General features: G+C 40.4%; 1 protein-coding gene across 3 annotated transcripts; it reads right to left on the reverse strand.

Annotated features, from left to right (window-relative positions):
- Positions 1 to 11,251: 11,251 nt before the first annotated feature.
- LOC116227790 (ly6/PLAUR domain-containing protein 2-like) lies at positions 11,252 to 24,274 on the reverse strand. 3 transcript variants are annotated; one of them, XM_090138365.1, is made up of 5 exons: positions 23,857 to 24,274; positions 23,469 to 23,574; positions 21,350 to 21,460; positions 13,183 to 13,302; positions 11,252 to 12,388 (listed from the first exon to the last, which is right to left on the reverse strand). In XM_090138365.1, exons 3-5 carry the CDS (start codon positions 21,399 to 21,401, stop codon positions 12,177 to 12,179), a joined length of 384 nt encoding a protein of 127 aa, XP_089994491.1. In that variant the 5' UTR covers positions 21,402 to 21,460; positions 23,469 to 23,574; positions 23,857 to 24,274; the 3' UTR covers positions 11,252 to 12,176. The 3 variants fall into 3 exon arrangements, with proteins under 3 accessions (XP_089994491.1, XP_031447149.2, XP_031447150.1); XM_031591289.2 differs by lacking the exon at positions 23,857 to 24,274 and having other exon boundaries at positions 23,469 to 23,648; XM_031591290.2 differs by lacking the exons at positions 21,350 to 21,460; positions 23,469 to 23,574; positions 23,857 to 24,274 and adding an exon at positions 18,291 to 19,008.
- Positions 24,275 to 24,549: the final 275 nt, after the last annotated feature.

Genomic DNA, 24,549 nt, shown 5'->3' on the forward strand with positions numbered 1-24,549 from the left:
TACCTCCAAACAAGTACTGCAATGATCCTTCAGTGAGGACTTAGATTTAAGCAAATTCCTCTTGACCATTTTGATGAAATCCCTGCAAATCCATGAAATTAAAGCAAATTGAATGTCCTGGTATATTAAACTCACAGCTTTCAGAACCCAGTCTTCTGAAACACTCCAGGCTCCTTTTGGCCAGCATGTCTCTCAGTCCAAAGGGTGACAATAACCTTCACAATGAACTTCTTCCCATTGCAAGAGCAATTTGATATGCCCACCAACACCACAACAGAGAGCATTACCCAACTCTTGTTTTAAGCCACAGCCTTGCCTTGGAGTCATTGGTGTGTGGAGAAGGAGCCCTCACTTCTACCTTGTTGACACTTGTGACACCTGTGGCATGAAAATCCCTTCATCTCCTTGCAAAACAAACTGTTTTTTGTCCAGAAGTCTGGGAATGGAAGACTGCTTGGAATGGAGGAGAGATATCAAGGTGCTTTGGTTTTTGCATTTGCTTCTTCAGTGCCTTTGAACTTGCAGCAAGATGAGTAAGGAGCAACCTTGAACATCTGGGAGAAGTTTTCCAGTTTCTTTGAGCCCAGCTGCTATGCATGCACCTTCACTACTTAACTGGTGTCCTTATAAACCTGGGATAAAAGCAAGCCAGAATTTGTTTTCCAGCTTTTCTGACTACTGCCCATCTCCTGGTTCTGAGGAAAGAGGACACAGGGGAAGGGATGTTTTCAGTGTAAAGATATTTGTATGGTGTTCCTCATGCATAGGAAGCCAGTCTAGGTGTTTTTACTGCTAACATCAAGGAGCGCATCCAAAGGCTCTCAAGCTAATAAGAATCAGCCCCTCTACTTATTTATTGTTATCACTTCTTTCCAGAAAAAAATTATTCTAAAATATATTCGTGTTTGTTACACTGCTGACAGAAGCCATTCCAAATCCTCCCTTTCCTGTTGGAAAACACGTTTGTAATGAACCATTTCTCTTGCTTCTTGTTTTAACAAGGGGTTTTTATGGGCTCTCTGAGATGTTCTTTTAAGCTAAACAAATCACCATGTGTGGGTCTCATTTTGGAAAATGCACTCTCCAATCACAACACTTTTCATTCATTATGACAATGCTATCTTCAAGTCATGACTTTCTCAGATCCAAGCTACATGCAAGATCTCATGAGCTAGAAGGCCTTCACTAAGAAGATCCTTAGGGGATTTGTTGTTTCACCAGTCTTCCAAGGCAGACTTGTTTTGAATAAAGGAGATGAGTGATGTTTGATTTAGGCAGTCTCTGAGAGACAGTTCATGAATCATAATCTAGTGGAAAAACCCAGACAACCATCTCAGCGTAGTCCCTTGCTGTACTAGTTCTGCTGAATGGGGCAGGGAAAGAGAATAGTATGCAACAATTGAGAAATGAAGATGCATGCACAAGGCTGAGAATCAGTTTTCAGGATACCTCAGAAAAATCCTTCCAAACTCCTTGGAAAAAGGTTGGCAGGCATAGGACATTTTTCACATACAATAAAGTGCAATTGCTGCCAGGCTGCTGTTCTAACAAGCTGCAAGATCTAGAAAAGAAATATCAAGTGTGTGCAGTCAAGCACTAACTTTCTGGTAAAGGAATGATCGTTTGTTCACACAAGTGCATCTAGTCCCTATAGAAAAATCTGTGCCATGAGATAAACTTCAATGAAGTGTAAATGGATTTCTGTGTCATTTCTACATTACCCTTCCACTTTCCTTTCCTTTCCTTTCCTTTCCTTTCCTTTCCTTTCCTTTCCTTTCCTTTCCTTTCCTTTCCTTTCCTTTCCTTTCCTTTCCTTTCCTTTCCTTTCCTTTCCTTTCCTTTCCTTTCCTTTCCTTTCCTTTCCTTTCCTTTCCTTTCCTTTCCTTTCCTTTCCTTTCCTTTCCTTTCCTTTCCTTTCCTTTCCTATGTACAGCACTGCCTGTGTATTTTGGAAAGTCCAGGGCAGCAGGAGAACAGTCAGGTCAGTCTTTATGTATAGTGTGTGGGTATTCCTCTACTATTGTTTCTTCTTAGATGCTCAGTAATTTCATTTGTTTACTTTGCCATGACCTGAATAGCCCTGGACTCCAAGGTAGATTTAATGAGTTTTATGATATTCTGTAATCACACAAATTTTGAAGTAACATGTGACAATAAGGAGTAGGTGCATGCTTGTCTCCAGAATCCCCCCCAACATTCATTTTTGGGAAGATGGAGTGACACTGAATCACTAGTGACAAAAAATCATTAAGGTTGGAAAAGACCTCCAAGATCATCAAGTCAAACATTGATCCATCCCACTGTGCCCACTACACTGCATCCCTCAGTGCCACATCTCCATGGTTTTTGAACACCTCCAGGGATGGTAACTCTGCCACTTCCATGAGCAGCCTGTTCTAATGCCTTGCCTTGCTCTTTCTAAGAAGAAATTTTTTCATGCTATCTGACCTGAGAGATGCAACAGGGTGAGCCAACACCTGAGAAAACAGCTTATAAGAAAACCAGGTCCATGGGATGTCTGCAGCTCCTGAAATGCAGCACTGTTAATTCTGATGTGTTTCTTCTTTATTATTATTATTCCTCAGGAGGCATTATTCCCCTTTATTTTTGGTTCCAAGATGTAGGTTTCCATTATATATAGCCGCATATTCTAATTCAGTCTGATAACTAGGACAAAGATGTGCTGGGCTTCCAGACTTAGGCTTCAGGAGATCAAGAATACTTTTCCAGCCAAGCTTCACACTTCCTGAGAACTCTTTGTATTGGGAAAAACTTGTTGCTCTGTATCTGGAAAGCTTCCCAAGCTCCTTGGATGTAATTACAGTGCAATCACTCATTGCCAGGCTGACAAATCATAGAAACAACACTTTGAAGCTCTATGGCAGCTTTCCCTCAGAGGTTGAATTGAGGCACAAGGTTTCCACATCAAAGCTGGGTGATAAATATTCTTCTCATTTTACAGCCATGACATAAGTCTGTGTGTTTTTGTATGTGGCAATGAAACAAAACCTCCTGTGAAAATTAAAAATAAAATACTGTTGTTTGTGAACACTTTTAAATGATTAATTACTTCAAAGAAAATCAGAAGCAGCTTGCAAACTTGTTCCAACAAACAGAAACACTTCTATTTGTAAAAATATTATTTATCCATGAATAAGGGAGGGCCAATGGTTCAGGGCAACTATGAGATTAATTACAGAATCATAGAACTGCAGAGCTTGGAAGGGATCTCTTAGGACCATCAAGTGCACCCCCAAAATAAAAAATAGCTCCGTTCCCATCCCACCCCCAAATAACTATAGCCTGGGGAGTCTCTCAAATTATATAATTTACTGTGGGCTTTGGATCAGGAGTTCAATCTACATGCTTCCCAGCTGCTTGTTTGTGCAAAGAAACACTTCTGATCATGCTGCTGCAATGGGGCTGGTGAAGGGAAGGGCACATGGGATCTGTTCACTTGCAAAATGACAGCAACCAGTAAGGAGATCATCAGGATCAGCAGATACCACTGAGGCACTGAGCACAGGAGGTTCCATCTGAACATCAGGAAACACTTTTGTGCTATGTCAGTGATGGAGTACTGGCACTGGAACCCAGAGAGGTGCTGGAGTCTCCTTGGAGATCTTCCAAAACTCACCTGGACGTTGTGCTGGATAGGTGTCCCTGCTTGAAAAGGAGTTGGACCAGATGGACTCAGACATCCTTTCTAACATCAATCTTTCTGTGATTCTCTGATATGATCTGGATCCACAGTAGGGATAATTCCTTGTTCTCTGTCTCAAAATATCTTTCACTATACTCCAGTATAAGGCTTTCCTTGCAGCTGGATGTCTTAAATATCATCACTAGTCTACATTCCCTTTTAGAGGATTACAATCTAGTGGCTATGCTGTACCCAAACCCTTCACAGTTTGTTTGCAAAGGGAAAGGTAAAGTAAACACAGAGAGCACAGATTTGTAAGTGCATAACCATTGACTGATGACAACAAGGGCATGAGTCATCTTTACATGTGCATTAAGTGAAAGATAATCTCCTTGTTACATAACTACGGATATTCTTCTCTGATTGAAATAAGTCATCTAGGTTTGTTTTAAAAATAATTTTTAAAAGCTTTTCCTAGTTTTCACAGGTGTACACAAATGCTTCCCCGCTTATGCAAACATGTAACTCTGCTTACAAACAGTGACTTTCATACTGGGTACAACTATCCACTTTTTATCCAGGAGGGTGACATAGGCTCGATCAGAAAGGTGCATGGAGAAATATAGCAAACAAGAACTGGCAGGAATGGGAAATAAGCAATAGAGCAGATGAGGTTCTTGCTGTGCAACTTTTCCTGAGGTGACAACACCAGTATGGCTTGCAGATAACACTGTCAGAAATAACAAAGTCTGTGTTAATATGGGGGACATAAAAAGAAAAAGCCTCCATGCTCCCGTTCCATATTACTGAATATCTCTGCAGTCTCAGAAAGAGGATAAAAATGCTCCCCAAAATGCCTCCTCTCAAGAAAAAAAAAAAAATAGCAAACACAATATATTCCAACTGCTCTTTGAGAATCATAGAAGCATAGAATGACTCAAGTTGGAAGTGACCCATAAGGATTATTGTGTCTAACTCAAGAACTGGTAGCACAAGATAGTTCCTTGTTTTTCATGGCTTTCATGGGCAGCCATACAAATAGAGCATTTTTGTCATGGTGCTTCCCAAGTTCCTTGCCTATATCCTGCAGTCACAGAATTATAGATGCATAGAATGTTGGAGGCTAGAAGGGATCTCTGCTCCAAACCCTCTCCACTCCAACAGGGACATCTAGAACTGGTTATCTACAAAGCTGGATTTCACCTGGAAGGCTTCCAAGCATTCTTCCCAATACATCCCCTTTGCTATGGCACTGGAGAGGGGGAGAAATTCTGAATCTATTCAGAGAAATATGCTTCTATCTGGTAGATAGTTCAGCTCTGCAAATGGTGATACTGCATTTATCGAGAACCCTGGTTCTCACCACGGGAAGCCAGTCTCAGATGTACCTAAAGCCCTGGAAATGGGCTTGTGGGCTGATAGCTGATGCAGTGAGCTACAACCAGACTGATCTGCCAAAATTCAAAGCAGTGCTGAGATAGGGAAAGAATGCAAGTCACTTTGGAAAAGATACACACCTCCAAAAACTTAGAAACTCATTTCAATCCAATGCCTGTATCACTGAAGGTCTCTTGGTCTGTCCAGAGACCAAGGAAAATCCTACCTGATTTCATCAGGCAGCTTTTGGATATCTGCCTCACCATGAAGTTCCCCATGTCTTGCATCTGTGATAGGAACTATTGTCTCTCCCATCATTTCAAAACATTTGCTGAAATACTTTACATAACTTTTTTCGTTTTTAAAATAAAACACCCACTTTCCAATTCTGCTGTAAAAAATTGGCAAAGAAGTTCCATGTAGTGTTTATATATAGTTCAAACATGAGGTATGGAAAGCTGTTCTTCACTGTTTTCAGAATTGCATGTTCCCAGTCTTTTTTTATTCTCAAAGTCTTTCTAAACAAGAGCAAACCATTTTCATTTTTCTCTAGGTTGAGCAAGGTTGGAAAAATTCCCTTCTTCTATGCAAAAATATGAATCAAAGACCAAATTCAGTTCTAGGAAAACATTACCCAAAATATTGGGAGGTTCAGGATATTTTTTGGTGGAATGGAAAAAAATATATATCAGACTAGTAGGAAATTTCATGAAACAAAACTTCTTTCTGTTTATCTCCATCTATCACCCATTGTGGAGGACTGTCTAAATAGGGTCATGACATAGACTGGTTGTTGTTGTCTCATTTTGGGTTAACCTAGATCTTCACTGTAAAGTACAGGGTATTGCATTCCTGCTCTGACAGTTTTTCTTTCCCAGTTCTAGTGCAAATTGGGTCAGCTCACATGGATCTTGATGCCACCATGTTTCTTGTCTCTAGAAATGGCCACTGTAATGCAAAGAGTGCGTTGTTGAATGGCATGGATGGGTGCTGTGGTAGGGAAAAAACAGTCCATTCATGCTCAGGTACATTCCTAACTTAAAGAAGAGAAGAAGAAAATCAGGAGACAGATGTGTTTTAGCTTTTGGGCTGAGGAGCTGAGATATTAAGAAGAACAAAATAAAAGCTTCTATTTTGGGACACCAACTTTAGAAAGACATCAAGAAAACAAAGCAACCTTGTCAAAAGTTCAGGGGGCTGGAGCCCAGCAGATGGAAGGAAAGGCAGAGGGTCTGGGTTACTTCATCCTGAAGAAGAGAAGGAAAAGGGGAAACTTTACTGCTGTTTGCAACAACCCAGTGGGAGGGTATAGGGGCAAGACTTTTGGACTAGATGATCTCTGTGCTCTTTTCCAACTTCAATGATTCTTGAAGATGTACAGTGATGGAAAAAAAGGAAACAGACACAAGACACTGGGAAAGCTTAGGAGCAGAGGTCATAAATGAGTAAAAGAATACAAACCTTCAAGAAGAATATACAAATTTAACAGCCTCTGGGAGTGAGAAGAACCAGAAAAAAAAAAACAAAAAACATGCATCTGAGGGAGACCTGAATGAGGAAGGAAATACACTTCAGCAAAATCAGCAAAACTGAACACAAGGCCCTGTTGTGTCTTTTGTGGGGGGAAATAAATACACTGAGTCAGCAATTCCAGAAGTAGTCTAGGTATAGACAACTTTTATACCAAGTGGGAAAAGAACTATATGCTAGATTTGCATGCTACATTACTTGCTCTTTGCACAAGAGGCTCAGGTTTGTGTTTGTCCAGAAAACACTGCCCTGTGGTTTCAGAACTCTGCTTTGTTCTTGCGTACAACTGTGAAACAGAAGGCCTCACCCACAAAGATTTTATGCTTTTCATAGCAGATCTGAAAAAGGAGCTGTGATACATGCTATAATAGCTGAAATGAAGGAAACACACTGAGAAACTGGCTGGAGATCAAAGAGGTGAAGCATCCGTGGCCAATGAAGGGAGGGGACGATTAGCATCCTCTGCATGTGGCTTGTCAAACCAATGACAGCTATGTGGACACAGAATTTAAAGCCATAAAGCAAGAGCACTGAGAATCAGCTGTGTCTAATGTATTTTTAACTGACGAGGATCTCAAATAATCTCCTTGGTTCAAGAGGCATCATTAAAAGGGAAGGCTGGAGCACACAGCTGTGAAATAAATTCTCATCGCTTGCCTCTAGATGTACACGTCCTGTTCACTGCAGGGGAGTTGGACAAGATGACCATTAAGGGACCCTTCCAACTCAGACAATTCTATGATTCTACAACCCTCTAATGAAATTGTAGAAGAGTTGAGGACTTTGTTGGGACCTTCTGATTTTCTCTCAAGTGCCACATCTTGTGTCATTGAAATATACCAAATGTATGTCCCATGCCACTAGATCTTGAATGTTACTAACATGCAGATGTCCACCAGAATTAGGCACTCAAGCTCCTCTTAGGAATAGTCATTTCTAGCCTATTCTGTCCTAAAGTAGATGTTAACAGGTTGTTCAGTTTAAAATGTACACCTTATTTCCAGTCTGAATTTGTCCATCTTCAGCTTGCAACATCTTCTTACACCACTGACTGTTACAATGAAGAGTCCTGTGTTACCAGACCTCCTTTTCTCATAGAAATTCTTGTGCTGCTCGTCTTCAGACTTGCTGTACAAGCAATTGCAAGAAATGGCAAAAGAAAGGATAAAAATTCTGTCCATTCCTCCTTTTCCCAACTAGCCTAGATCAGAGAGATGACTTAACCTCCTCATCCTTTTGGTGTTATGCCCCAGTGAAAACATAGTAATGATCCAAGGGGTTTTAGTATCTCTCTAGGATCTATTCTTCCTTTGCCCATCTCCAATGCTACACTTACTTCCCAAATCTCTGACCCCCAGAATAACATATCCCTGACTGTGAAATTTTCAGATACCACAAAAATGCCTTCAGTGCCAAGAGCTGGACTGACCGTATCCCATAGAGATACTGATGTACACCACAACAAAATAAGCAGCACAGGAAATTAGACCTACTTAAGCAGTTGCACATATCACCATCTCTCCATGGCCTGATGGGAATATCTTTATTTTTATTATGCTCGAAATCTTGTTAGATACAAAAAAGAAATGCACTTTATACATAAAACCAATAATTGGCCATTAACCTAAATGAAATCTTAACAATCTAATCAAAGCATTATAATTAGTGAAGGTCGAAATCTTCATCAACCAAGGATCCACAGGGAGTCCTCTGATGATGTTTGCTATAACACTTTTAATCCTTCCTCTTCTTTCCTTAGTCTACAGATTTTACACTGTATGGTGCGTTTTAAGTAGGTTTGATTTTTTTTTCTTGCTTTCCTTCAAGGTAGTTTTGTCCACATCCAGGTCTTCATTTCTTTATTGAACCACCATTGAGTTGATTATTACAGAATCACAGAAGTTGGAAAGGACACTTAAAAGTCACCTAGTCCAACTCTTCTGCAATGAACAGAGACATCTACAGCTAGATGAAGGTGCTCAGAGCCCTGTCCAACCTGACCTTGAATGTCTCCAAGGATGGGATGTCCGCCACCTCTCTGGGCAACCTGTTCCAGTTTCTCATCACTTTTACTGTAAAAAACTTCTTCTTTATATCCAGTCTAAACCTTTCCTCAAGGGAGATTGCTGAAATGGCTGAAGGATTTCTGGTGCAAGCCTAGGGCCCTTCTCTTGTCCCTCCATCCATGCACTCCTCTTTTTCATGTCCTACACCTCCACTTCTCAACACATTGCCGCTGAATCAAGTCTGTGATTATTTACACCCCGTCACTACACTGGAGTCATAATTTCTGAAGAACTCTTTTTTATGGTTGCCTACGTAAACCTACAGTTGCACCATATGAAAACAAAACTAAAGCAAATTAACATAACCACCAGTTCAAATAGAAAAAAAACTGTAGGTAGAGCTGAACAAATGAAAAACAAAGCTCCAGGCAGGCCAAGACAGAGTCAGCCAAACAAGCCCAACATGCCTCAGCCTTGCGGGTGTCCAAATTCAAGAAAAAACTTGTTGCCTGTTACTAGCCATGACAATACAGTGTTTACTGTGCTACAGGGCTCTAACAACGTAATCTCTGAAACTGAGACCTTGCTCCTCCAAACTGTTAGGCTCAGCTCACTTCTTCAAGCTCAGCAGTAGATTGGTTTCAACCACTTTCAGTAAGCTTTGCCAATGGTTTATACTCTCAGTGTGCACAACTGCACGGGTATTTTTAGTAGTGTTCACTAAAATAACAGTATACCACAATAATCTGGCTGCTGATGTATTTTTTCTTAAATGTTCTTTGAGGTGACAGTTTCACGATGCTCTGGGCCATGACTCCAGTGAGTACCAACAAACATGGGTAAGGACAAGGTAATCCAAGCTCAGTAACTCATGCCCAAAAAAGAGCAGTGCTATGCAGTGAAAATCTGGTGAAGTTGTTGGTTTCATGTGTAGGAGTGCTGACCTACACTTCCAGCCAATAGTTTTTCCATTCCTGACAAGTGACCAAGTAATTCAGTGTTCTGGTCACATCCAAATAAACCCTCCATTTACAAAGATGCAAAATATATGGGCTCCTTTATGCTTTGTCTGCAGAGAGAAAGTAAAGTAGTGCTTTTCGCAAGTGCTTATAGACTGAAATGAGAAAGTCCTTATCCACCTGGGCTCCAGCCTTGTTATCAGTGATATCTTGGTTTCTTTAGACTGTAGAAGAAAGTTATGAGGTCTTATTCCTTTGGTAAAGTGCTCTGGAGTGAAAATTCAGTGAACAGATGAAGAGCAGAGATGTGGTCTTGAGGAATGTAATAGTCATGGCACATTACCACTGCATTTATCCAGCACATGAAAAATCACTTGCACTAGATCTTAGCAATAGCACAGCAAGATCAACAAGTGCCCAGTTCACAGAATCATGCCAACTCACAGAATCATAGAATAATAGAATCATTAAGGTTGAAAAAGACCACCAAGATCACCTAGTCCAAGATCATCTAGTCCAACTGTTGACCCATCCCCAAAGAGCCCACTAACCATGTCTCTCTGTGCTGTATTTCCACATTTCTTGAAAACCTCCAGGGACAGTGCTTCCATCATCCCCCTGAGCAGCCTGTGCCAGTGCCCAACCACTCTTTCTGTGAATAATCTTTTCCTAATACCAACCTGAACTTCCTCTGGCAAAACTGAAGGCCATTACCTCTCATCCTATAATGGAATCTTGAGGGATACCTGGATTTAGGCACAATATCTTTGGTTAGGAGAACTACCAGGGTAGCTATTGGGCTATATAATATTAATTATATAGGAAAGGCAGACAGGAAGCAATTTGATTATTGCTCATCTGTAAGAACAAGGGATTTGAATGAAACAGTGAGGTAAAGGATTTAGAAAAGAAACAAATTAGTCTTAATGAAATAGTGGCACTGATCCTAAAAGGGTGCTTTGAAGTCTGGGGAGTGTGAATAAACTCAACGTGAAATAATGCATACTGATAGTCCTGAGAAGTCCTGATGCAGCCCCTGGGATAGCAAAACCTGAGGCTGCTGGTTACCAAAGCTGTCAAGTAAAAAGGAAACCCCCATATACCACATTTGTACAGCAGCAAGACATGAATATCTCACACATCTCTGGGGACCAAGCTTTGGACATGGCTCACAAGCAGAGGATACTGAAAAACACACATTGTCAGCGAGGACAAACCTGTAGGTGGTTTCTATTGACAGAAATGTGGCTCCTCTTGTCACCTCTATGCAGCATCTTGGCCACTGTTGTTCCAAAAAAGAACCACATTTGACCCAGCTAAGAACTATGTATGAATCCAGAAATTGGAGTTCATCCAACATTCATCCCATTTTTGGCAATGAGAAGCAACGTGGGGCAGGTGAAAATAGCTGCAAAAGCAACTACCAAACTTTGCAATGCACTTGGAAATAATGATGCTTATGCTCTGGTGTTGTCAGTAGGTGCATTATAGCATCACAAGAAACTCAGGTTGGAAGGAGAACCCCAGGTGGTCTCTAGTTCAAGTACTTTATCAAAGCTCTCAACCATGAAATCAGACTAAGTTCCTCAGGGTTTCACCCAGCTGAACTGTGAAAATTCCCAGGGATGGAAAATGCACTGTCTCGCTTCAAAACCTGCTACGTGGAAGGCTTCAAATAGCATCTTTATTGATAATTTCAAATATCATAAACAAAGTGATAAATAGAGGAGGAGTAATTCGCTGGTAAATCCTGAAAAAAGATTTTATAGGAAAAGGAAAAATCAGATCAGAATTCCAAATTCAGGCAAGAATTTAACAAAATTAAATCACCCAATAAAGATAGTTCCTTACATGTGGAGTTTGTGAAAGAAATATTGAAGAAAGGCCTCTGTCAGTAGGGAATAATGAGAAATGTCTTATTACTGCAGGACTGATAACAAAACCCAACTCATTCCACTGTACAAAACAATACTGGAAGGGGGAAATGGAGTTTGAAAATCAGTGGAAGTAAAAATTAAAACAAATTTTATTAGAATGCAGGTACATTATAAATAACTTCAGCAACCATTACAGTTTTAACACAACATTGTTTTTATTTTGCTCAAAAGGGTACAGACAACAAAAGGTGTTTCAGCTTTCTTGGATCAGGTCACCGATCTCCTGTCTCATATTCTGGAAGCATAGAAATGTCTTTCTAACTTCTTATGCACTAAGAAGGAAATCTAGGCAGCAAAAAGGGCCAGCACAAAAATGTGGGCTGGAGAGGATATGCTACATAAAAGTGAATTTCATATGAGAAGATCGGTCAGTTCAGCTATGAACGTGTGGGGAAGAGAATGCTCTAAGGAACACCTAGCTCTGTGCCTTTTGCTTTAAATATACTATACAAACCATAAATTTTAGTTCAAAATCAACCAGACTAGCAAAAGAAAGAAAGTTATTTCTGTGGGAAATGTCGGAGAATCAACCTCAAAAATGTTGTTGAGAATTCCTGAATTTTTGCTTCCCTCCTGATTATGGAAGGAGTGTGGGAACTAGAAACACCATTTGTGGAAGACGTTGAAGGTAGTTCATGAGCCATCTAAATGGAAAGCTGGGCTGCCAGGGTTTCATTCTCTTCTCTGTTGGGTTCTTTGGAAGAAACATGCCTTCCTCAGCTCCTCACAGTCTAGACCAGAAGAGACAACATACGACGCTTGCTAACATCCCAACTGGCACAAAGCTGATTCTCAAACTAGCTGCACCATCAATGTTGCACAAGTTGGAGTAACAGCAGGAGACGGGGCGCGTCATGCCAATCCCATCCACATCAGATGGGCTGCAGACTGAAGAGCACATCTTGGTGACAGTTGAGAGTCCCACAAAAGGATAAACTGCAACAAAGCAAGAAAGAAGGAACAGGAAGGAATGGGAAGTGTGAACAGCAATCTCTTTGTCCCTAGCTGTAACATTAACTAACTTCAACACTTAAGTCTTGGCATCAGTGCAAACATAACTGTACCACTTCCTGCCAGAAATATAAGAAACAGTTCTTGACCAGTGGTTCTAAGCTGAACAGCACATTGCATCCTCTGTGACCTGTCGGGATCAGCTTACTCCTGCAGAAGTCCCATCAAACACTTAATCTATCAATCTATCTCCACTTTGACTCTACTCAATATCTCCTTTCTCTGCCACATGCAAACAAAGACTTCCCAGGTGAGCCAGAAAAAAAGACAGAACCTCCATCCTAGCAGTACGTTTCTTTATTTGGACAGATCAAGGCCTTTAAGGTCACTTGCAGGCTGATGATACCTTCCTAAAGGCTCCTGAGAACTCAGTTCTATTTATGGTTTACCTCTGGTTAGCCATCAGTTGGCCTTCCTACCTTACTGAGCTTGATGTACCTATATCAGCTCTCTACTCCACCCACCCATTGTGGTCACACAGATAAGTGTGACAAAAGTCTCCATTTCCACGTCTCAGACTCAAGTCAACACATTTTCTCTGACTGTGACCAGTGTTGAACATCAGCTACGAACTTACATTCACTAAGTGCTGACACGTGAAAAGAGCAGGAGACTTCCAGTTTTAAATATGTCAGAAAAGGTACTTCTCCCCATACCAGCAGACTGCACTGGAAGTCTGATTTTCACTAATTATATAGATAAAGAAGACTTGCTCTTACCTTCCTCCAAGGAATACATGGTTGTCTTGCACATGGTTTCATTCTTACCACACTTCTGGATCTTCATGCACTTCTCAGATGCTGTAGGTTCATGGCAGGTGTAACACTTCAAGGTTTGGGCTGTAAGGAGAAAAAATAAGGGATTGGCCTTAATGTAGAAAATCAGGTTCTGTCCACACTCCCCCCCCAGGTACATCTGAGTAGTGTCACTCTCCAGAATATTCATACACTGCAGAGAAATTGAATGGTAGAACATATTTGCATTACAGGGAATGAGAAATACATTAGTCTGGTCAGCCAGACACAGTCTCAGATGTAGGTTCAACTCCCTCAGTAACAAGGCAGGAAAGACAGAGCCATATGCAGGAGGCCCTATAATACAGGCAAGTCCTGTCAGCTTCAGGCTACTGAATATTTAGGGAACAAGGATGATTCTTCTGGTCTTGTTTTGTTATCAAGGTAGTTGGCAAGTTGTTGGGTTTTTTTGTTGTTGTTTTATTCCCTCCCCCCATGAATGTTTATATGCTTTTTTAAGCTCCAGATAGTTCTTAAGTAAACAAAAGAATTTAAGGATAATTTTACTTAATTGTTGATTCTACACCCTAAGGAATGCACTAAATATGTGCTGAATGTGTTGGAACATCCCAATGCTAAATAAAAATAGAGAAAAAATGATCAAAAAAAACCCAACAGTAAGTTCACAGATGTAGGAAATAAGATCATTTCGACTTACCTACTCCTCCCTTATTTCCAATCACTATGGGTAATCGTGTTGCCTAAGACAGGGCTGACTACTCTGCATGGTGACTGTCTAGATGTCAGCAAGACAGGCTTTGTAAAACACAAAATCTCATTGCTTGAATTCTTCAAAGATCTTATCCCAGAAGCCAGAGCCAGCTAGGACATGCAAAAAGCCAAGAAACCTCCAACCATTCAATTATGCAATTTGCAAGATGTTTTTCTTTTAATCATCATCACAATTAGCTAACAGACCCTGCTTCACATGTTTATGACAAGCAACTAATCATTCTGCTTGCCAACTAACCACTTCCCCAACTGGTTTTCATCTGTTATTCCCACAGGACAATAAGCACGCTTCTAGTTAATTTAGCCCCAACAACTCTTACTCTGCATCTACTTTTCTCCTTGTCTTTATGTTACTGAAGTGTCAGAAAAAGGTTTGGATACACAGAAGTCAGACTTGAGTGTGAACTGCAGCAGGGAGAATTTCATCTGATGTTAGTCACTCTCCAGATATTGAGCTCTTGGATAGGAGATCATCCCAGACAGGAGGAACTGTCTCCATTCAATTTACTGAGCCGTAGCAGCAAGTTAAGCACAATCTTTCTCTTCTACTGAGGAATATGTAAAAAATTATTTTAAAAAAGATGACTATGGGTACAATAATAGACTGCATGGGGAGATGTTCTTGACTCCTGTGCTCTAGAAAGAAGCCATGAAAAGACACTCTGGCACCAAAGGCTCCAAATCCAGTCCAAGCTATCTCACTCTGCCTCAACTCTCACCATCTCCTAGATTCCTTCATCACTTTCCTGTTGGGCTGCAGAATGGCTCCTAGATGTACAGAAGAACCAAGCTCAAGTCAGTGTCTGAAGCCTTTTGGATGGAGAAATTTCTCCAGGAAACACCCAGTGCACTTTGGTGCAGTGTTTCCTGAGCACTCCAAGATAAAAACATCAAGCCAAAATAGTTGATTGGTATTTCCAATCAAAGGTTCCCAGGCAGCACAAACCATCATTGGACAAGCTGTCCAGAATGCTTTATTCCCCAGTCTTGATGAAGAACCCAAAATTTGATCTAAGTTTTCTCTTCAGTGCCTTGAAGTCATAGAAATGCATTTTGTCACTATCAAAGGCTGGTAGCTCCTCCTCAGGCATTTCCATGTCTGGAAAACCTTTCTCATTCTATCTGTGTGACAACCATGATGACAGTGCTTTAAACCTCACTGAGAAAGAGAAACAGTTAGCACACCTAAAATGGACTTTCATAAGAGCAGGCTGAGGCAAGTAAAACACCTTATGAAAATAGCTATTACCTGCAGCTTCACCCTAATTAGCAACCCAGAAAGAGCCCTTTCATAAATGGCTTCAGCAATTGTACTGTTTGTATTCAAAGCTCACTTTATTATCCAGCTTTGCTTACTGTGGACTGATGCTTTGTTTGCATTAATTCTATGTCTGGCAGATGTCAAACACACCTTCAGGGAGGAAGCTTTGTCTTTATTCTCAGATTTCGGGAAACTCATCATCTGACAAGCCAAAGCTACAGGACTGGTATTTATATTTGGAAAATAAAAAAGCACAAAGGGAGTCAAATTAAGAGATCTTAGTACTCAACATGTGCAAACTCGGTATTTTCATTATCATTCAAACTAGTGGGTTCAAACATGGCTAAATACATTAAATAGTAGCTATTTTTTGAAGATGGAAAAAATAGCAGATCAAGAAGTGTTTAACACAGCTAAATGACCAAAAGCTAGAATTAAACAGCCTCACATTTGAAAATAAGGCAGTGCTTCAGTAGTCATGGTGAGCTGGCATCGCACAAAGCAGGGCAAAACACCAAGATTTTAACATTTAGGATATAAAAGCTCTGTTTGAAACGAGCTCTGAAATATCTGTGAAGCTTATTTGTGAAGAGCACATATTTGTGAAGACAGCAGAACTGCAGTGGTGCCTTTTTTGTTTTAAGAACTTACGAACTTACACGCTGACAAGCAGACATGCAGTAGCTTAAAAATGAAACCACAGCATGAAGAGGAATGGAGACAGATGGCAAGCCTTCTTTAAAAGAAGAGAAAAATTAAAATGTTAAAATATTTCAATATTAGCAGTTATAGCACTTTTGTGTGTGTATGTGTTTGAGCTGAAAGCAAAAGAGAAGATAAGATAAAGAGCTTGGAATTTCTTAGAGAAGATTTTGCTAGTTTCACTTAGATATGGGCAGATCTTCCATACTTCACCTCTGACTGAATTTCTAGGAAATTAAAAAAATTCAGATTTCATTCATGTTGAGAAAAAGTTACAGAGGATCTATAAATATATCACAGTTTTACCCCAGTTTTGCAGAGGAGAAAAGAAGAAAATTATTTTCTTCCACTAGGAGAAAAATTTTGCTTCCGAATTCTCTATGAAGTTTTCAAGATTTGCCCATCTTTGCCTCCTACTTAAAGCATCCATCCTGACCATGACTACCTCACTGAGACATGGAAGTGGAAGAAAATGAAGGAGAAATGTAGCAGCCCTGGACCAAAGCAGGAGCCTCTATTAATCAGCTGCCCAACTCTTGATAAAATTGAGCAGGATGGTAAAATTATGATTGTGAGTCAATCTTCAACCAAATTTATATCCCACTCCATTATTTTCCTACTCTAGGATTCCATCCCTTCCCTTCAGGACACCTGACCACATAGGTCATTTATCTCCAAGTTATCCTCTGTCAGTTAAATATATTCCTCTCTGAACTACTGTCTTTCCATTGATGAGCAGAAAAGAAACACCAGAAAGAAAAGAGTATAATGGTGAAAAAAAAGATACATCTTCTCCTGAGACCAGTAAGGACAGAATCTCTTCAGTAACAGCTGTGGCAAGCACAAGATAACCATTGATTTTGGCACAAGAACCCCAAAGGCTTTGGACTACAAGTGACCAGAGCCATGCCTTGAAAGAAAGCAGGATATTAAAAAAAAATAAAAATAAAAGAGAACTGCTGTGCCAACCCTTGGTTGGATCTGCCTCCCTAGAGACCATCTTGCAAAAAATCTCCACAGAACCCTTCTTTCCCCATCCACTTGGCCCTCCCTGGAAGAATCCAATCTTCAGACCCAAAGGTGGAGGAAGGAAGGCATCTTATTATATAAACTGGAAATAAACACAAAGGAAAAAGGCAAAAAAACCTAATTAGGTACTGATTAAATCATTCTCTGCACTGGCTGCATCCAGAGAAATCCAGGGCATGTGAACATCCCAAAAGCAACTACAGCCCCTGATTTGTCCTGCATAGGACTTGCTTCAAACCCCAACTAACAGCCTGACACCAGCAATGTAAAATCACGTTGTGAAGCAAGAAACCATTCTGGCGGCAGCATCAAAGGATGAGGGGCCTATATCAAGATCAATATCTTGATATCAATGCACCATGTGGTCACATTCCACCATTTGAGGCTGTGGCATTGCTGCTCATGTGGGACTGTCTGCAATAAGAGGATTTCCTACTCCCTCAGGAATGCAAACAGCCATATGTCATACACCTCTCCACATTTGACTTCATGAGCTGGTTATGCAGGAGAAACATTTCTGAATTTCACAGCTGGACATGTAAAGGTTTACATGGCATCCCAAAAGATACAGAACTCATGGGGCTTGCTCTCTACCTCCACATCCCAGACTGATCACATCCAATATTAAGTTGCTGTTGTATGACCAGCAAAGGTGGACAGAAATGAAGCAGGAAGGATTGTAGGGGTGATACTTCTAGCCATGACAAACTCTCTAATCCTCTGTCAAGGAGGAAAATCCCCCAAACTCTACACCCTTGGTTATTTCCCAAGCTGGACTCCCAGAATTGTCCTTGGCTTCATTCAGACAACAATGCGTTTCTAAATGGAACTCGAAAAATCAGCCCTGCAGTACTTTGGGTCAGGAGCTTTGAATCCCAGCCTGTCTTACCCAATTCTGACAGCAGAAGTTTAATAAACTATAAATGCAACGTATAATTAGAGAGAGCCGCTACACGGCATTAAATACGCTGGCTGGCTTCAGGATTAAATATTAAAAGAGGAACTAAAATTAAGACACACACACAAAAAAAAAAAAAAAAAAAAAAGAGAGTCAGACTGAGCAAGAACACATAGAAAGTGAAAGTTGAAATTTGTATCAGAGAAATAGCACTGTAGAATCACATTTTATCTTTAACACATCCTACAGAGCCTAGCCTACAGAACAACCTCAATCAGAACATAATGGTCCTGGACATCTGAAAGGATGGAAATATTTCATAGACAGATTTTTGCTGAAAATTCCCCAAAGTGGGAGGTTTTCACCTTGCATCTCCCTCAGCAGTTTGGACAAGGCGGAGTGGGAACTTACCAAACTCCATGCCAGCGATGGCAACCAACAGAAGAGGCAGAAAGAGCTTCATCTTTCGTGGATCCTTGTCACCTAGTCACTAAGCTGCTACCTGTTTTCAGCACAGGATTTAATGCTACACCTCCTGGTGCCTTGCCATATAGTGATTCCAGCCTGAGATTCAATTCTACCGGAAAAAAACTAGTCTAATTGAGCTATAAATGTATTTAACCATCCACAAAGTAAACCACACCTTCTGCTATACAGTCATTTCTTTTCATGTTCCTTGGAGAAGAAAATCAGGGTTTAGCTGATGGACAATAGCTGAGGTTATTTAAGCTGGATCCTTTGTGTCTAAGCATGATGTGCAAGCCTAGGGGTATTAAATCATTCCAGTATCTCTGCTTTGCAGCTTGTTGATGTTTCTTCTTTCATTCTTTCTTTTTTTAATTGTGGATAGAGAAATGTTGGTGGTTTCCATGCACTTTGGGTAAAAAATATCTGTATCTGTGAACAGCAAGGCACTAAATCCCATGTACTGGAGATTTGGGAAGACAGGAACCTGATGAGGTTCAACAAGAGCAAATGCAGAGTCCTACACCTGGGGAGGAATAAACACGTGCATCAGTACAGGCTGGGGACCAGCCTGATGGAAAGGACCTGAGTATTCTAGTGGACAGTAGGTTGGCCATGAGCCAACTCAGGAGGAAAGAAGGGAAAGCTGAAGCATTGTTGGAGACATTTCCATCATTTTTGTTACCTACCAAATCATCGGAGGAAGCTTACCCAGGTTTAGTATCACTTGAGCTCCTGAAATGCAAAAAATAAACGGTCCTTCTGGGTCTTCTTTTCCAGATAAACAACCCAGTCCTTGTCAGAACAAACCTAAAGTTCCAATTACTCTCCTGTACTGGTGGAAGGTGGATGGTTGGACTAGATGATTATATGATCCTATGAAAACTTTCACTTAAAAGCAACACTTCTGAGTTATCTACACCCTCATGAATTCAGAACAATTGTTTTCTCAGTGGCACCATAATAAAGTCATTATGTTGATTATGGAAGCCTAGTAGCTCATTCCAGCCCTAAATTATCTAGGGAAAGATATTTTGTTCTTGGTATGACGTACATCAAGTTCAGCTGAGAGAATTCTATAATCCTATTAAGAAGGGGGAAATATTCTGATTGTGTTTGCTTTGTTCTTAAGAAAAAAACTAAACAGGGAAAGGGGTGTGGATTCTAGTTTCTGGTATCAAGTGGCCTCAAAAAAATGTGCAGTAGATGAATGGTTTCACTTGCACATCTGAAATGTGATCTTCATTACGTTCTACGTTTTTTGGACAGAAGAATTTTTACAGTACTGACACCTTTCTTAAAGCCTTTCTTCAGTTTGGAGGGTTGCTTAGGGGGATGACAACATAACTCACTTGTTTATAGTTTCAGTTGATCTTATCTGAGTTTCCTGAAATGTTTCTTCTTTTACATCCAACTTATGCAATTGCTTTGCAGTTTTGGCAAGCCACAAAATAAGTAACAAGAACTAATGGGAAAGTCCAAACAGCATTTTGTTGAACTCATTTTTACTTTTGTGGGTATTCAAATCCTGTTGTGCTGGGGTTTTCCATTAATTACAGAGAAGAAAAAGAATTTAAAAGGGCATAAGGCATATAAACCTGACTCAATCACAAGATAGATTTGAAGAAAAAAATAAATTTTCTTCTGTATGAGTTCAAATGCAAATAAATGCAAGAATGTGCTGCATTTCAGAGGCATTTTTATTATAAATAAAAGGGAAAGTTCCATTTAATTTTTATTTCCAACCTGACAAATCTGGACCAAGCCATTTTCCTGTCCTGGAAAACAAGATAGGATGAGAGGTAATGACCTTAAGTTGCACCAGGAGAGGTTCAGGTTGGATATTAGGAAAAATTTATTCTCAGAAAGAGTGGCAAGGCATTGGAACAGGCTGCCCAGGGAAGTGATGGAGTCACCATCTCTGGAGGTGTTCAAAAAACATGGAGATGTGACAGTGAGGGACACGGTTTAGTGGGCATGGTGGTGATGGGTTAATAGTTGGACTTAATGATCTCAGTGATCTTTTCCAACCTTTATGATTCTATCATTCTAATAAGGCATTGTCAATTGTCATCTGGTGGAATAGTCCTTCAACTGTTGGATCATGTTGGAAATATGCTATCACTTAGATTCCAAATGCAATATACTCCAAAACCCAGAAGACCTACTTTCTCCAGTTATCAGACTGATTGGGACTTGCCAAGAAGTCCTAAGAGATGTCCATACACCTTTGTGGTAAAGCTTCAGCATCCATGGGTTGAATGCGTGCTTGTGCAGGCACTGGTTTCAATGCAGAGCCTTTTTGACTTAATCATTTTAAATGCTCCATTCTCTTGACTCTATTCATTATTTTGTATATTTGCTAGAAATCCCACATGTTTCCAGAAAGGAAATGCTTTGATAGGATTTAAAGGTAGATGTGCAGGGATGCTGAAATAATTGTGTCATATGCTAGCACTAGGCTTTTGCTGCACACCTACAAGTAGGTTAAACCTGAGAATACCCCTGCAACACGAGTAAATATTATTATATCAAGATCAGACATAAGAAGCTGAGATGCAGAGAGGTTAATTAGGCTTATGCAGTAAGGTAGTAGCAACTCCAGAAATAGAGACAGCATTGTATTCCACGTGGTTTAACCACCAGTTAATTCTTCTTTTTCATGAATACTCTACTGCTATTTTTGTGTAACCCTGATAATAAGTGCATGAGTTACTGGAAGCAACAGGAGCAGGCACTGACCTTAAAAGCAGATGCTTAGAGGTATATTTTTAGCCCTACCAATGAATTACCAGATGACCTTGAAAAATTAACCTCAGTTACCCAACCTTTGATATTAAGTTAGGGCATGTTTTAATGTTAATTATACCTACAATATAAGCTATGTATTAGAAAGGTTAAAAAGGAGATTTGTCAAACAGTTCATTGTTTTCTCCTAGTAACTACAAAATAATGTCAATGATGAAAGCCACTTAAGGAAGGATGGGTTTATCTAATGAGCAAACCTGCTGGTGTGGAGAGATTAAATGACATAAACTTCACTTCTTCATGCATCATCTCCCCCTTTCATCTCTTGTGGACACCATGATTCTGCAGAGATTAGAGCCACTTTGCACCTAGAAAGAGAAGAATTAAACATCCATCTTTTCCCTCCTCTGTTCCTTGCTCTGCTGAAGAGTCTTTAGAAGTTAAAGAGAAATCTGGAAAAGCGAGGTAAAAGCCAGACATTACCAAGGCTAAATCTGGTATATCCCTATGACTGCATGTATCAGGAATCCAATCCTGCAGTTCTCATGAAGCCATTTCCATTACTCATTAACTTATTAGTCACAGCAGCCTTATTCCTACTAATTGATTTTACTACGATGCCCTACAACGAATGGCCAAGACCTAACACGTCTGGGGCTGGATTAAAAACTGTTATATCAGAATAGCTTTGCAAAACACTTCAGCCATTTCTTAATCCCATAAATGTCAGGTAATTCTTGGAACTGAGTTGTTGGAAGATGCCCTTGGGGAAGGGGCTTTTATCTCCCTGATCTGACTAGCCAGAGGCCCAAAGCACTGTACTGAGCACAGATTTGTGGCTTTTATATCTGATAGAAGGTCAGTCTTTCTATAGCCTGGAGATGCAAATAGAAAGCTTGGCAGCTCTCCCAACACTTTTTCGTCTTGATGCTGGACTGGAGTGCAGGGGATGTCAACTAGTGCAGGACATGGGACAAACTGATCAGAGCAAGCCCCAAGTCTGAGAAGTTTCCTTAATTTTGCTTCTCTTCCCAAATTCCTACTGGACTCTATGAAATTTATCCTCTCTGCCCCAGGCATTCAAAGTGTACTGAGCATCTCTGTGTAATTACCAGGATGGAGAGGTAGGGAACAAGATGATTTTATAGGGAGACATGTTCCTTGTATGTAATAATTCATTAGATTTGGGTTTTTTTAAGCCATCATTTTTGGTTTGGTTTTTTTTTTTTTTTTCCTTTGAACTTGATGCAGGTACTTCTTACCCTTAGGTAATTTAGACTGATCTACACATAGCACTTACAGGGGATTTTCCAGGAGTTAATAACTACCTAGGTGTGTTCCCCCACCTGTTTATAATATGCAGTAAAAAGATGAGTCACATCTTTATAATTGGTGGGAATTCATATTCCTTCCATATCAAATTTTTCTAGTCCCTCTTTGTCTGTTTTTTTTTTTCCTTGTTGATTGGATTTTTTGTTGTTTGTTTGTTTGCTCGCTTTGCTTATAACCCATTATTTTTTCCCTTCTCATCAGCCCTAACTGACTTAGGAAGTAGTCACTTGCTTCAAGATTATTTACTCAGCTTTCCTGTTACTGTTGAGGGAACGTAAATCAGTTGCTCAGCTTTTTCATCACCTGGCTTAATTATTCCCTATGTTCTTCAAGTCTTAATCCAATGAACAGGAGATACTTTCATATCTGAGTCACTTCCATTGACCCAGAAGGGAAGAACAAGGACAACACATGTTAAACACAAAATGGCCTGGCTGAAAGGAGGTGGCTCTGTCTCCAGGCCCTCGCTGTCTTCCTATAATGCTGCACTGCTTGGCGTTGAAGCTGGAAACTTCTGTTTATTTTTGGACTGGTAGGAGTATATCCTCAGGTTCAGTCTGCTCAAGCCAGTAGAAAGTCTATGTGTCTTGAAGCTACCCACACAACCCACATGATAGAATGTGAGAAACATTATCAAAAAGCCTTACAGAAATCCAAAAAATAACATCAACTGGCTTCCCTTGGTCAACTAGATGAGTGACCTTGTCATAAAAAGAAATTAAGTTAGTAAAATAAACCTTCCCCTCATGAACCCACGTTGGCTGTGACCTATGACCACATTGTCCTTCAGGTGTTTTTCGATAACTGCCAGCATAATTTTCCCTGTAATTTCAACAGGCACTGAAGTGAGACTGACAGGCCTATAATTACCAGGGACTTCTTTCTTGCCCTTCTTGAAAACTGGAACGTTTGCCAGGTTCCAGTCAACTGGGACGTCTTCAGATTCCAAAGACCATTGAAAAGCAATTGACAGAAGTCTTGTGATGACATCAGCCAGCTCTCTGAGTACCCCAGGATGAATCCCGTTGGGTCCCATAGACTTACATGCATCCGGATGGAGCAGCAAACTGCACACCAGTCAGGGCTTGGATGAGAGTTGATCATTACTGCAGTCACGGTCCTCCAACTCAGGTCTCAGAGCTCATCATTGCTGTTGAAGGCAGAGGCAAAGAAGGAATTCTGCTTTGTCTATGCCCCTGTTCATAAGCCGACCATTCTCATCAAGTAATGAACCACTGTTCTCACTGGTTCTCTTTTTGTGGTTAAAATATATTTAAAATCAAAACCAAAAACAATAACAAAAAAAAAACCCACATCTTTTTGTTGTCCGCCACAGATTTGGCCAGTTTCCATTCTAACTGATCTCTGGCCACACAAATTTTCTCTCTAAAAAAGAAAACAACATCCCTGTAGTCTTCCCATGTTGCCTGACCTTGCTTCCAATGTCCATACACTCTTTTTTGGCATAAGCTGATGAAGAAGATCCCTGTACAGCCAAGCCAGCCTTCTGTTCAATCTATTCAACTTTAAAAACTTTGGAATTTCCTGTTCCTCTGTAGTATTTAAAAAGTGACCAGCACTGAAGAAAGGAACCCTGCAGCTATGGAGATGTGATTTTTTTCCCAGCTATTTCACCAGCTCAGCCTGTCTGATGTTCCTGGCAAATGGGCAAAGAAAAGTCTGAGTGCAACTGTCATCTTCCACCAAGCTAGTCTCTTCAAGAAGGTAGGGCATGATTTCCCCTTTGTGAATCCATGCTGATGACTCCTGATCACCATCTTGCCCTTCTTACATCCAGAAACAATTTTCAGAATAAGTTTCCCAGAGGCTGAGATGAGGCTGACTAGCCTGCAGTTCCCCAAATTCTCCTTGATCTTATTTAATAGAGTACTGATGTTTGTTTCCTTCCAGTCGTCAGGAATCTCTCCCATCTGCCATAATTTTTTAAAGACATTAGGAAGAGGCTCTTCACCAAGGGGTTGGTTGGGAAGTGGAACTGGCTGCCCAGGGCAGAGATCATGGAACCATACTGCTGGAGTCCAAGGAACATTTGGACAACTCTCTCACAAATACAGTTTGAATTCTTGGTGGTTCTCCGTGGAGCCAGGAGTTGGACTAATTGATT

Source organism: Phasianus colchicus, chromosome 3 (genome assembly GCF_987193195.1).
Source record: "Phasianus colchicus chromosome 3, bPhaCol1.hap1.1, whole genome shotgun sequence".
NCBI lineage: Eukaryota > Metazoa > Chordata > Aves > Galliformes > Phasianidae > Phasianus > Phasianus colchicus.

What these genes read in the sequence shown, in the direction of transcription:
- LOC116227790 (XM_090138365.1), bottom strand. Translation starts at nt 21,401, where the DNA reads ATGATGCATGAAGAAGTGAAGTTTATGTCATTTAATCTCTCCACACCA. An exon ending in TAATCTCTCCACACCAGCAG is followed by an intron (nt 13,303 to 21,349) that starts GTTTGCTCATTA and finishes TTCTCCTTACAG; the next exon opens with CCCAAACCTTGAAGTGTTAC. An exon ending in CATGTATTCCTTGGAGGAAG is followed by an intron (nt 12,389 to 13,182) that starts GTAAGAGCAAGT and finishes GCTTTGTTGCAG; the next exon opens with TTTATCCTTTTGTGGGACTC.